General features: G+C 41.3%; 1 protein-coding gene across 4 annotated transcripts in view; it reads left to right on the top strand.

Moving 5' to 3' along the window:
- The window catches only part of PLCE1 (phospholipase C epsilon 1), a 294,253-nt gene that overhangs the window by 234,965 nt on the left and 46,142 nt on the right, over positions 1-13,146 (top strand). For all 4 annotated transcript variants that reach the window (XM_070432674.1, XM_070432673.1, XM_070432671.1 and 1 more), the window contains exons 12-18: positions 2,203-2,325; positions 2,411-2,547; positions 5,149-5,387; positions 7,483-7,544; positions 7,629-7,794; positions 11,227-11,334; positions 12,571-12,687. In XM_070432674.1, the coding sequence (XP_070288775.1) occupies positions 2,203-2,325; positions 2,411-2,547; positions 5,149-5,387; positions 7,483-7,544; positions 7,629-7,794; positions 11,227-11,334; positions 12,571-12,687 (952 nt within the window). The remainder of the gene's footprint in view (positions 1-2,202; positions 2,326-2,410; positions 2,548-5,148; positions 5,388-7,482; positions 7,545-7,628; positions 7,795-11,226; positions 11,335-12,570; positions 12,688-13,146) is intronic.

The following is a 13,146-nucleotide window of genomic DNA, read 5'->3' as shown; positions in this document are numbered from 1 at the left end:
AAAAATAAAAGTTTCATTTCTCAGTCACACTAACCACATTCAGCGTGCCTCAGAGCTGCAAGTGGTTGGTGGCTACTAGACTGAACCGTGCAGATACGGAATCTTTGTATCACTGCAGAGAGTTCTAGTGGATGGCACTGCTCTAAATGAAGAATAAATTAAGTTTTAAAGTAAGCCGCTTGACCCTTTGCTAATGGGTGAAATATATTTAATACTCTTCTTATATATAATAAGCTCTACATGTCTAGAGAAATGAATGTATTACAGCAAGTCGGATACGTTTAGATCATTTCAAAGCTGGTGTTATAGTCAATTATTTTATAAGGTCCATGCAGATTACAGATTTGAAATAATATCTACCCTCTCAGAAGAAATAATATTAAAATAAAAGCCTTCCAAAGGAATCAGAAAGCCACACCATCACCCTCAACCTCACACAAAAGTTTAAGAAATGCAGAGATTTCAGACAGAACCAAGATAAAATAGACACTTCGCTTTATCCGAGAGGAGAGTGGGAGGAGGAAATGGGTCTGTGAGGTACCTAGAGCAGTCCAACATACACACACACACACTACAGTAAATCATTTTTTAAAGGGAAGCATTCTTTCACAGTGTGAATAATGAACACAATATAAGCTTTATGCATTCAGATTTCTATACTTGGTGAAACTGGGCCAAGGGTACGTGGGAATTCTTTGTGTCACTCTTACAACTTTTCCATAAGTTTAGGTGTGTAACACATTTAAAAGCTACAAAGAATCAGAATTCTCTACATTATATTTCAGCCTATACAGCATCCTTGATGAACAAAATAGCCAAGTAACAGAGTAAATAGCCCTTCCCTTTATTTCAGTCACTCATGAGCAGGGAAAGGAAGGGCAGAATAAGAGAGGAAAATATTTTTAAAGAGATAGAAGTAGAGAAACTAACATATCAGATGCAAGATCACAGATGGACCGGCACCACGGCCCACCAAGTGTTCTAAAACAGAAGGGAGAGACAAGGCAGAAGAAAAATCAGCCTGAATACTGTTCAAGGGGAGAACCAAAACTGAGCCCAGAAAGGGAAAGAGTAGACACATGGAGCTTCCTGAAGTCAGGGGCTGTCCTCAGACAGTGGCTAGACCTGGAACTAGAAGAAGGAAGACAGAGACTTTCCTGCTTAAAGCAAATGATAAACCACTTTATGGGATCTTCCTCTACCTGAACCTCCACCCTCTATTTCCCACACACGTGGACGATCAACAACCTTTTCCCTCAAAATAATACAAACCTAGCCTTTTGTAATACTCTTCCTTTAACCTTCAGACGTCAGCATAGAATCATTTTCCATGAGTAAGCATTGTTAGCAGGATTAAGGGTAAACAGTCTATTTATTACAATTGTCTCTGTACTTTCTTATATAAGTTGAAATATTTCTAAAGTGAAAAATGAAAGAAAAAGAAAGATCTTGTTCATTGATTTGGTTAACAACCAGTCAAAACATTTCTCATACTATCCCGTCAGGGAACCAGTATAGAACGTTTTTAAAAAAAAAATGTTGTGAAACAGCCAGACTGAAGTTTTGATCTAGTTGACTGATATTTTTATACTGAATAGATACAGCTTTGGCAGGTGCAAATATAATCCTAGACAGAGTTGGCTTCTTTCCATTCTTAATATTTTTCTGACTCACATTTTCCATTAGCATTAAAAGCCCTTCCCCGAATTCATCTAAGAACTGGTTTAAAAAGGACAAAAAGAAGATATTAAGACATTCAAGACATTCTTCCTAAATGGGTATCTGTAATTCAGAATATAGGGGGGAAACATGCATAATTTTCCATAGGTTATAATCTAGTAGTTTGGGGCTCTTTTTTTAAAAAAGACTTTTCTTCAAAGACACATTTACATTCCTCCCTCCCCACCCCCGACCCCCACTGGCCTGTGATTTCAAAGAACTGTTTTAATTAGTGGAAGCATATTAACCTCAGCCTTATGTCCTTATTAAATAGTCTGTAAACATGAAGCCATTTCAATGTCCAATATGTTTGACCTCCTCTGACATAATACGGATTAATTTTGAGAGGAATGAAAATAGCCTCCACCTCAAATGACTTGCAGTCCATCTTTTTGGGCATATTGCTTAACGCGAGAGCATCCGTTGGGGCAGAAGGGCAGACAAGGGCCCGTCCTGCCGGTTAAGGCCATGTTTTTCTTGCAGTGCCTGGAGCAGCAGCAGCTGGCACGGCCGCATCAAAGGAGGAATGAAAGGCTTCCAGAGCTTCATGGTTTCCGACAGCAACATGAGTTTTGTTGAATTTGTGGAGCTGTTCAAATCCTTCAGGTATGGCACGCTTTCTTCTGACCCTTTCTCAGCCCCACATTCTAGCGGCAGTGCTACATGCAAGGCGTTTTCATTCCTCACCCAGTGTAAGGAGCCGCAAGGACCTGAAGGATCTCTTCGACCTCTACGCCGTGCCCTGCAACCGGTCGGGCTCTGAGTCGGCCCCGCTCTACACCAACCTAACCATTGACGAGAACACCAGTGGTCTTCAGCCTGATCTAGGTTTGTGTAACAATTTAATCTTTCTCTCGGAGATCTTTCTCTCGAATCACACACACCTCTAGCCTGCCTCCCGTGGCGTGCTGCTACCTGGAGCATGGTGAAACATTGGGAGAATTATTTTCAAGGTGTCATTGGCATTTGAGACGAGGAAATTCATCATTGTGTCTATGTATTTCAGGACATTTAACCAGTAGAGCCCTCCAATCCTGCTGACCACCAGAACCCCTTCCCCACCCATTTCCACGTGTCCCCTGGGGTGTGGTGTGTCCCAGTTGAGAACCACCGGTCTCTGCCCTGCCTTCAGGCGGACGGGTGCTCAGCCACAGGGTGGGGGCTGTCTGCCCTTTAGCAACGAGAGTCTGTGGTGACCTCAGCAGAGCACTGCTGTCTGTACACCCAGGACATTTTCCCGAATATGAAAACCAGAACGCCTGGTTTTGTCCCACTCACCACCACCAGCACCAGTGCCACCCATGCATTTTAAAGGCTTTTCTTTTGCTCTTCTGTTCTTGCTGGGAAATATAATCACAACGAAGCAAAAAGAAAAACAAAAATAGTCCTCTTTTATGCAGTTGCTTTTTAATTATTTAAAACCTATATTGTCCTTAGCTAAGAATATTAACCTTTTTCAACTTTAGTCATAAGATGTGCATAACTATGGGTTAGTTAATCAGCCACACTTTTTAAAAATTTAATGGGCTATTTTTTAAGAGCAGTTTTAGATTTACAGAAAAATGGGGGCAAAGAACAGAGAGTTCGCGTATTCTCTCCCCACATAGTTTCCCCTGTTATTAATATCTTGCATATGTGATACAGGGAACCAATATCGATATATTATTATTAACTGAAGCCCGTAGTTTGCATTAGTGTTCACTGTTTGTGCTGTACATTCTATGGGCTTTGACATAAGTATAATGACATGAATTCACCATTACCATGTTACAGAGAATAGTTTCACTGCCCTAAAAATCACTGCTCCATCTAGTCATGCCACCCACCTCCTTCTGACCCCTTGACAACCACTGATTTTTTTTATTTTTTTTTACGGTCTGCACAGTATTACCTTTTCCATAATGTCATATATTTACGATCACGCAGTACATAGCCTTTTCAGACAGGCTTCTTTCACTTAGCAATACACATGTAAGGCCCCTCCATGTCTTCTCATGGCTTCATAGCTCATTTCCTTTTATAGCTGAACTAGAGGCCCAATGCACGAAATTCATGCAAGAGTAGGTTTCCCTCTGGTACCTGGCACCCGGGCTTCCCTTGCAGCCCTGCTTTGTCTGGAAGGTCGTCTGGAAGGACGTCCAGTCTAATTAGCATATTATGCTTTTATTATTATAGACTAGAGGCCCAATGCATGAAATTCGTGCAAGGGGCTCTGCCCTCGCAGCCGTGGCAGCTTGCCTTGGCCCTTGCAGCCCTGGCTTCATCCAGAAGATTGCCCGAAAGGACATCCAGAAGGTTGTTTGGCTGTCTGATCTAATTAGCATATTATGTTTTTATTATCATAGATAATATTCCATTGTATGGATTTATCATAGTTTGCTTAGTCATTCACCTATGGAAGGATTCCTGGTTGCTTCCAAGTTTTAGCAATGATAAATAAAGCTGATGAAACACTGTGTATAAGTTTTAGTGTGCATGTGACTTTTCACCTCATGTGGGTAAACACCTCGGAACACAATTGCTAGGTCGTAGGATGAGCCCGTGGTTGACTCTGTGGGAACATGCCAGGCTGTCTTCCAAGTGGCCACAGTGAACATGTCTGGCCAAGGTGGTGTCAGTGTGGTGCCACTGCAGCCTTGCTGGTGGGGGTGTGAGATGGTACACTCCCACCATCTTCAGAAGGGAGTTGAGCAGCTTCTTACAAAACTAAACGTACTCTTACCATACCATCCAGCAATTGCATTTCTTGGTATTTACACAAATGAACTGAACACCTATGTTTGTTCACACAGAAACCTGCACACAAATGTTTATAGTTACACTTTCACTTTTGTTAATCTTTATTGTTGAAAGTATTACTTACGTCTCCTTTTTCCCCCCTTTGGCCCCTTCTAGTCCACCCCTCGCCCCCACCCTTAGCTTTCACCATACTATTTCCTGTGCCCACGGGTTATGCCTACAAGTTCTTTGGTTAATCTCCTCCCACCCACCCACCCTCCCCTGCCTTCCCTCTGAGATTCCACAGAGAATAGTTACATCTTTAAAGTACAGAAAAACCGTAATTTTAAAGGTTCATCTTCAGTCTCTGAAAATACAAAAATATAATAGTTATTCTAAAATCTAAAGGTCAAATTCAGCCTAAAATCCCCAATGGATGTACATTTAGTTCCCCTCAAAATACCAAAGCTCATGGGCTTTCGAGGTCATCGACCTAGCTCTCTCTTAGTTTCTTTTACTTATTCATTGATTCCTTTTTTTATCCCTCTACTCTGCGAAGCCAGGAATATGCAATGAGTTTGCTGGCTTGTTTAGACAGAATGGTGAAGAATTTCTCCAGCTTAATAATGCCATAGCACAGGTACCTGCCAAATGAACTTTGTGAAAGATGCTGGCTAGTTTGTCCATGTTTTATGGGTGATTCTGTTTCAGATTTGTTGACCAGAAATGTCTCAGATTTGGGGCTGTTCATTAAGAGTAAACAGCAGCTGTCAGACAACCAGAGGCAGATCTCTGACGCCATTGCTGCTGCAAGCATCGTGACGAATGGCACTGGGGTCGAGAGCACATCCCTGGGCGTGTTTGGGGTCGGCATACTTCAGCTCAATGACTTCCTAGTGAACTGCCAGGGAGAACACTGCACTTACGATGAAATCCTCAGCATCATCCAGGTATGCACCTGTTTTGTGTGCACACTCGTGTAAAGCCTCTGACTCTTCTAATTATTTTCTGCTAAACATTTATTCTTTCCATACTTCTTTCCAAAGACTCTTTAAATTTGGGGCAGAAATAGAAGGGGGTTGGGTTGTTTTTTTTAAAATACAAAATACATAAGTGTTCTTTTTTTTAATATACTTTTATTGATTTCAGAGAGGAAGGGAGAGGGAGAGAGAGATAGAAATATCAATGATGAGAGAGAATCATCAATCAGCTGCCTCCTGCATGCCCCCTACTGGGGATCGAGCCACAACCCAGGCACATGCCCTTGACCGGAATCGAACCTGGGACCCTTCAGTCCATAGGTCGATGCTCTATCCACTGAGCCAAACCAACCAGGGCCATAAGTGTTCTTATTTAATATATAATTTAACACAGGTTCTAAGCCTTCTCTTACTCAATGACTATTAAAAGGAATCAGTACACCATTCCTTCTTCTTCTAGCACATGCAATAGAATTAGTAGTCTAGGTTTTCAACCTTTTTAGTCATTTAGCAAATATTTTTTATATTGCCGCTATGGGCCTGGGTCTGTTCCAGGACCTGGAAATATAGTAATACATAAGATCAAGATCTGGCCCTCCACACAGCTTACATTCAAGTGGGTGAGGCAGACAATAAATGAATAAAGGTACAGGGTGGAGCAAAAGTGGGCTTACAGTTGTTTATATGGAGAATAATGCAATAATTAATAAATAATAATACAGGAATAAACTCTGCTTTATGTAGCTACAACTGAAAGCCTATTTTGGCCCCACCCTGTATAATATAATTTCAAGTAATAATATTGGGTTCTGGAAAAGACTGAGCAGAGTAAGGGGAAAGAGTGATGCAGGAAGGCTGAGAGGAATAAGCCAAGGCCACTCTGAGGAGGTTACACTTGGCTGAGCCCTGCATAAATAAGCTATTGAAGGTCTAAGGAAAGGACATTCTAGACCAGTGGTTCCCAAACTTATTTGGCCTACCGCCCCCTTTCCAGAAAAAATATGACTCAGGGCCTGGAAATTAATTTTTTTTAAATTTTAACAGCAGTTACTCATCGCCCTCAAATGCACCTGTGGCCATCAGCACCCCTCTGGATCGCTGCAGCGCCCACCGGGGGGCAGTAGCGCCCACTTTGGGAATCACTGTTCTAGACAGAAGCCTCAAGTTCAAAGACCAGAGCAGGTGCGAGCTCGACATTTATGAGAAACAATAGAAAAGCTGTGTCATGGGGACCCCATAAGCCAGAGAGACCACCGTAGACACGATTTCAGACAGGTAGGCAGGGGCCCAGCCATCTAAGCATTTAGGCCACGGTGAGGAGTTTGGCTTTAGTCCATGACAAATGGGAAGCTGCTGGAAATTTTTGAGCAGCAGAGTAATGAACATGACATGATTTCTGTTTGTAAGAGGTCACTCTGACTCCACTGGAGAATGAACTGTGCTGGAGAAGGAGTGGAAGCAGAGACCTAGCAGGAAGCTTTCATCAGTAACCAGGCGACTGCAAGGACAGGGTGGTAGGGCACAGTGGAATGAGACCATTCATGGTGGCTGCGTCACCTGCAACAGAATTCGTCAAGGTTTTCAATCTCCCTTTTCAACTGATTGGGAATCAGTGGATTAGCTCTCCTGCAACTGGATTTGGTCACTGGAAATGCTTAAAATGTCAGATGATTATCACATGCTGAGTGCTCACTGTAATATTATCGAGTGCAAGCACTGTACAAAGTGCTCTATGAGAAGCATCTACTTTACCTCTCACCAGCTCTGTGATAGCTGCTATTTTTATCCCCATTTTCACCTGGATAAACTGATACCATTTGTTTTCATATAAATCAACCTTATTCTTTTCTCTTAAGTAAATATGCTTCGTATAATAAACTCACTTGTAATAAATGTTTTCTTTTTTAAAAAAAAAAACCTACATCTTACCACTACATAGCTAAATTAGTTCAAATATTTGGTTTAGATGTTTCCTGATGAAAACAGAACAGTTTTAAAAAATGATGTGGTGTTTTCCCCCTTAGGTTCCTTTACCTAAATAACACTCTTTTTGTATTCCTTGCAGAAGTTTGAGCCTAGCATTAGTATGTGTCATCAGGGCCTAATGTCATTTGAAGGATTTGCAAGGTAACTTTTAAAATATCTTTTGCCCTATCATTTAAGAGTATATCTTTTTCCCATGCAATCCTAAGAAAATTTGTTTCCTCCTAGGTTTCTGATGGATAAAGACAACTTTGCTTCGAAAAACGATGAATCACAGGAGAACATTAAAGAATTACAGCTGCCCCTCTCCTACTATTACATTGAATCTTCACACAATACCTACCTCACAGGCCATCAGCTCAAAGGAGAATCCTCAGTAGAACTCTACAGCCAGGTACTGAGAAATCCCCTTGGAATGTGCTTGTCATTAAACCTTATTTATGTAACCCCCAAAGTCACAGAAACCTGACCCAGACTCCTGTGAAGAACTCGAAACTACTGCATGTGAAATGTGAGGAAACATGACGTGTGGGAAAACAGCCTATACGTACAGTTGTTTTCTTTACTTCTTTTTTGTTTTGTTTTTCCTCGCTATCTATACTTAACCTTTATTCTGGGCAATGAGAGAGAAAAAAAGTATTTGAGACTCATAGCTTTTAGATCCTACTTAGTCTGACCTACTCCTACTAAAATTAGATTTTCCCATGGGAAAGTTATCTAATTGTTTCCCTAAATGCTAAATAAATCAATATATTGTAGTGGGAAAGCATAGTAGAAAATGCAACTCTTTCTGAAGTTATTCCCAAAGTATTAGTTGTTATGCTTTGCAATTTGTTAGACAATCAATTCATCCCTATGGTAACCAACTTAAGGGGGAGTGACCTGCCCAGACTGTAGGCACTGTTCCTATATACTTAATTCATGGGCATGTTCTGGGCAATTCAGTAGGTTCTCTAGACTAGAAAAAAGCACATCCTTTTGACCTAAACATCCAGCTCTCAATAATCTGAATGTCAGTTGCCTCCCTGTTATGTTTTCTGCAATTCCCTCATGTCTGCTGCCTGTTTTGTGAGCTCCTGCAAGAAGAGGTAATCAATCAGGAAGAAGAAGTTAGGTTAGTTCCAAGGAGTACAGGGTGCCCCCCAAAATTGTATGCATACTTTGAATAATTATTCATTCCAGTGGATTAAATCTGAACAAAAGAAGCATCAATTGAGCTATCAGCTGTTCAGTGTTTGTTCATTTTGGGGGAACACTCTATATAAGCGTGTGATTGAGCTTATGGGGAAAGGGTGGAGTCCAAGTGTGAACATTGCCATTGTATTGTTTACACAAACCCAGCAGAAACGAGGCTTCTTTGTTTCTCCACATTAGCTCAGATATTCCTCAAAGCATGGGTCAAACTTCTGTCCCAAAGTTTACCTAGTATGAAATATGTGCTCTAAACTCTAAAAGCTAAGCGGCTTTTATTATGAAATGAAGACATGTCCTTAAAATAATGATTTTTGAAATAGAAGTGCTGTGAAGGGGTCTCAGCTGCTGACACTGAGATGAGCAAGCAGTAGAGCAGAAGGGGTCCCATGCTTACCCCCACTGCAGCTGAAGTCCTGCTCTTTTATGAGCTGTGCATATTGACCCTGCCTTTGCACAGAGAATTCCAAGGTTAAAAAGTTTGAAATCCATTGCTTTTTTCGGGGGATGGGGGGAATGAAGAGAGAGAGAGAATTTCTCCCAAGAAAATAAGCAAAGACCAATGTCCCAACTTTTATTCCTACTTCATTTTCCTGTTTGATTTCAAAATTTTTCTTTAACTCCTTAACATTACACCCAAAGTGAGGTTGTCGCAGCTTTTGAGGCGCAACAGCCCCTCAAATAGAGGTGATTAAACCTAGTATGAGTCTCCCTTTACTTTTATTTCTCACCACTCCCTCCCTCAGCCCTTCTAATTACTTCCTAGCGTTATTCTATGGGTCAGATGGGGACTGAGAGAAAGCCCTGTTTTCACCTGGAATTGCCAGCTCTGGTCTTCCTTTGCTAGCCATATACGGACAGCTTAAGGTCCTGCAGACCTTGATAAAGAGCGCTAGTCTTTTCATGCTGAAAAATCACCCCATCTGCTTCGAGGCAGTGAACATTCTTCCCAGTGTGGCAGGTGCACCACAGATATGAGCAGCCTCATGTTTCAGCTGACATATTACACAACAGTTTTCAGCCCCGAGCAACACACCTCTGGGAACTCTAGCTGCAGGAAGAAGCTGAGAGCTGTGGGATTTCAGACCACAGAATAGGTTCCACCTGGGAAGTTGGGTCACCCCGGAAGATTGAGTGCTGCATGATGTGCAGTGGGAAGGATCTACAAAATATTTCATACAAAATATTAAAATAAGAGGGATTCCACTATCAGTTTTGTTGCAGCAACTCTACTGGCCAATAGCCCCCAGTTTTGGAGTGCTGTCACATGGTAATAATTATGTGGATTCTCACATCCATGACTTGGCCCATTTGCAGATATGCTCTTGGCATGGGTTATCATTTCAATACCCTTTCAAGACTGTCCTAAAATACAGTCTGATAATAGATTCTATGGAGGAAGAGGTTGCTTCAAGCAAACAATGCAGAGCTGCAACCCACACACACATGTCAGGAGCTCTGCTTCCAACTCTAGGTCCAGGATAGCAAAGAGGTATCCTGTCAACTGATTCATTGGTAGTGTTTCCTGGAGCACTTTGCCAAAGAGGTTGTGAGATAACATATCAAAGCTTAGGGAGTAGTCCAACCAGTGTGGCTCAGTGGTTGAGTGTCGACTTATGAACCAGGATGTCATGGTTAGATTCCCAGTCAAGGCACATGCCTGGGTTGCAGGCTTGATCTCCAGTAGGGGGCATGCAGGAGGCAGCTAGTCAGTGATTCTCATCATTGTTGTTTCTGTCTCTCTCTCCTCCCTTCCTCTCTGAAATAAATTTTATATATATATGGAGCAGCTGTGCTGTGATTGATTACTAATGTCTGCTAAAGATATGGGAGAGTCGACTATGGCTTATTTTCCATCTCTGCTGTAGGATTAGACAACAGTCCTTGATAACTCCTTGCTTATACTCTTCTTACATGCTACATGTTCATAGCAAATGCATTAATTAGCCAGTGGCAGAATTTGTATCTAAATGAAGATTTTATCCTTATTGGTTTCATTTAATAAAAGTTAATTAAGGCCTGGCTGGTATGGCTCAGTGGGTGAGCATCGACCTATGAACCAGAAGGTCACGGTTTGATTCCTGGTCAGGGCATATAGGGTTGCAGGCTCAATCCCCAGTAGGGGGTGTGCAGGAGGCAACCAATCAATGATTCTCTCTGATCATTGATGTTTCTATTTCCCTCTTCCTTCCTCTATGAAATCAATAAAAACATATTTTTAAGTTAATTAAGGAATCAGTGGCCTCATCTCCTCTGGGCTGTGGCATCACCTCCGCTGACATCTGCCTAGACAGAGCCCAGCCTGGCTCTCTCAGTTCAGCATGTGCCATGTATATACAGCTCCCTTGAGAGACCAAAGTTGCTGGGAAAATGGTCACATGTTTTTGCTATCAAATTTACTTTCCGATGGTATTCAGCTCTGGTAAGCACTCTTTCCACCTTAATCTGTCCTCTGCCTTCCCCACCCCTGATGAGTTGTGGCTCTTGGCCAAGATGCAATGTTTATTTTAGTTCGCATGCCCTTCTGCTTTAGCCCTGAATGTGAACACTGATATATAGAATCATGTGCGGGGTTTAATTTGAGGCTTTCTCTCCATTCACTTATCTGGGGTGGATTTTTTCATTGATCACACAGGTCCTCCTGCAAGGCTGTAGGAGCGTAGAGTTGGACTGCTGGGACGGAGATGATGGGATGCCCATTATTTACCATGGACATACACTGACAACCAAGATCCCCTTCAAGGTGATGCTTCATAGCTTTCTTTAAATCAAATCTCAAAGAGTCATTATCTTCATTTGCCAACTTAAATCAATGACTAACACATTGTACCTTAGGTCGAGGGTTCTGATCCTTGCTCTGAAGACTCCACAGCATTTACAGTGTTATGTAGGCTGCACACATGTTCATTTCTCTGGGAATTGATATAAAACTCTTATTAGATTCTCATTCAACCAAAGGTTAGTTACCATTACCTTAAGTTAGTTTTCACATAATAATATAGGGGTTGACAAAAGTAGGTTTACAGTTGTGAGTACATGACACACAGTTTATTCTTGTAGAATTTATTTGTATTATTTGTCTTCTTTCCAAACAAACTATAAACCTACTTTTGCTTACCCCTGTATTGTTGTAATTTTACATTATGTGATGATATATAAAGTTCATGGGCTGTTCCTTTGCTATAGGAATTAAAGGTCATTTGTCCTGCTAACAGAGGGCAACAACATGTGTTAAGAGATGATTCAAAAATTAACATTATAAAGAAATGAGAATTGGTTCCACTTGGGGAGTTGGTCGCCCAGGAAGATTAGTCTCATTGGATTACTATTTCAAATTCTAAGTAGTTTATTATTTCATTATGTGATTACTATCCTCATTCAGAGGGTCTTTGGCTGTACAACATCATTTTTCTCTGAACTATGGCTTGTCTGGAAAAGATTATTATTTCTCTCATCTGTGGAGATAATGGCTAAAATGCATTTTCTCTTTAACTCATTTCCCTATTCAGCCTTCTTAAAACCCTTGTACTTTACATTGAGGGGATTGGAAGTTGATAATTGTGTTTACATATACACATAAATATATGTGGTGTATGTCTCATTGCGCCAAGTAGATTATAAACTCCTTGAGAGCAGGAAAGTATCTTATGCTTACAATTTTTGATGCTATAACTAAAATAATGTATTTTACCTGCAGTATACACAATATAAATATATTAATGATTTGTTAAATTCAGCATACTGTTTCTTATAGCATGTGAACAAAACTCAATATGATCAGTTTAATGTCTTTATAGAAAATAGCCTTATCCTCTTACTTAATTTGAAAATATAAAAACCACTTTGGCCAAAGCCTTCTGAAAATAATAATTTAGATGCCTTCTGAGGCTGTAAGTACCTTGCCTTCTGACACCTTGGACAAATACCTAATGAGATGTCTCATAAGACAGACCCTAATGAGCTGTTGTATCTCTCATAGGACGTGATCGAAGCCATTGATCGCAGTGCCTTCATCAACTCTGACCTGCCAATCATCATATCAATTGAAAACCACTGTTCATTGCCTCAGCAACGAAAAATGGCAGACATTTTCAAGGTACACTTTTAGCTAAGAGGCAGGATGGTATCTTGGCCCTTGTCTTGCCATTGCTGACAAGGCAAGTTTTATACAAGCCACTGTGGACCACACCACAGCTGGATTCCAGCTGTGAAGCACAATTAGGGTCCCTCAGACCTGAGAAATCAGGGTGCCCTGGAGGCTTGGTCTTTATCCTGGAAGGTTCATCTTTTCAGCTGGAGTAATAGAAGCATTGTTTTGTTCGGTGGTTCTTTGGAGAGGCCAACCCTCCAATGCTTCTGGAACCACAAATCAGGGGTGCCAAGATGTTCCCTGTCATTGTTTGTGGAAAAGCTGACAATATCTCAGGGAAAATCAGTCAAATCTTCCTGAGGCCCACCCCACAGATACAGGGTCCAAGTTGGCAAGGAGCTCGGCATGGCCACAGCAGTTGCTATGGTAACACTCCGCCCTTCCTTATACAAGGAAACTATAAAG

Source organism: Myotis yumanensis, unplaced genomic scaffold (assembly GCF_028538775.1).
Source record: "Myotis yumanensis isolate MYYU_CA2020_CCGP unplaced genomic scaffold, mMyoYum1.0.hap1 SCAF_13, whole genome shotgun sequence".
NCBI lineage: Eukaryota > Metazoa > Chordata > Mammalia > Chiroptera > Vespertilionidae > Myotis > Myotis yumanensis.
This window is presented reverse-complemented; position numbering and strand designations above follow the sequence as displayed.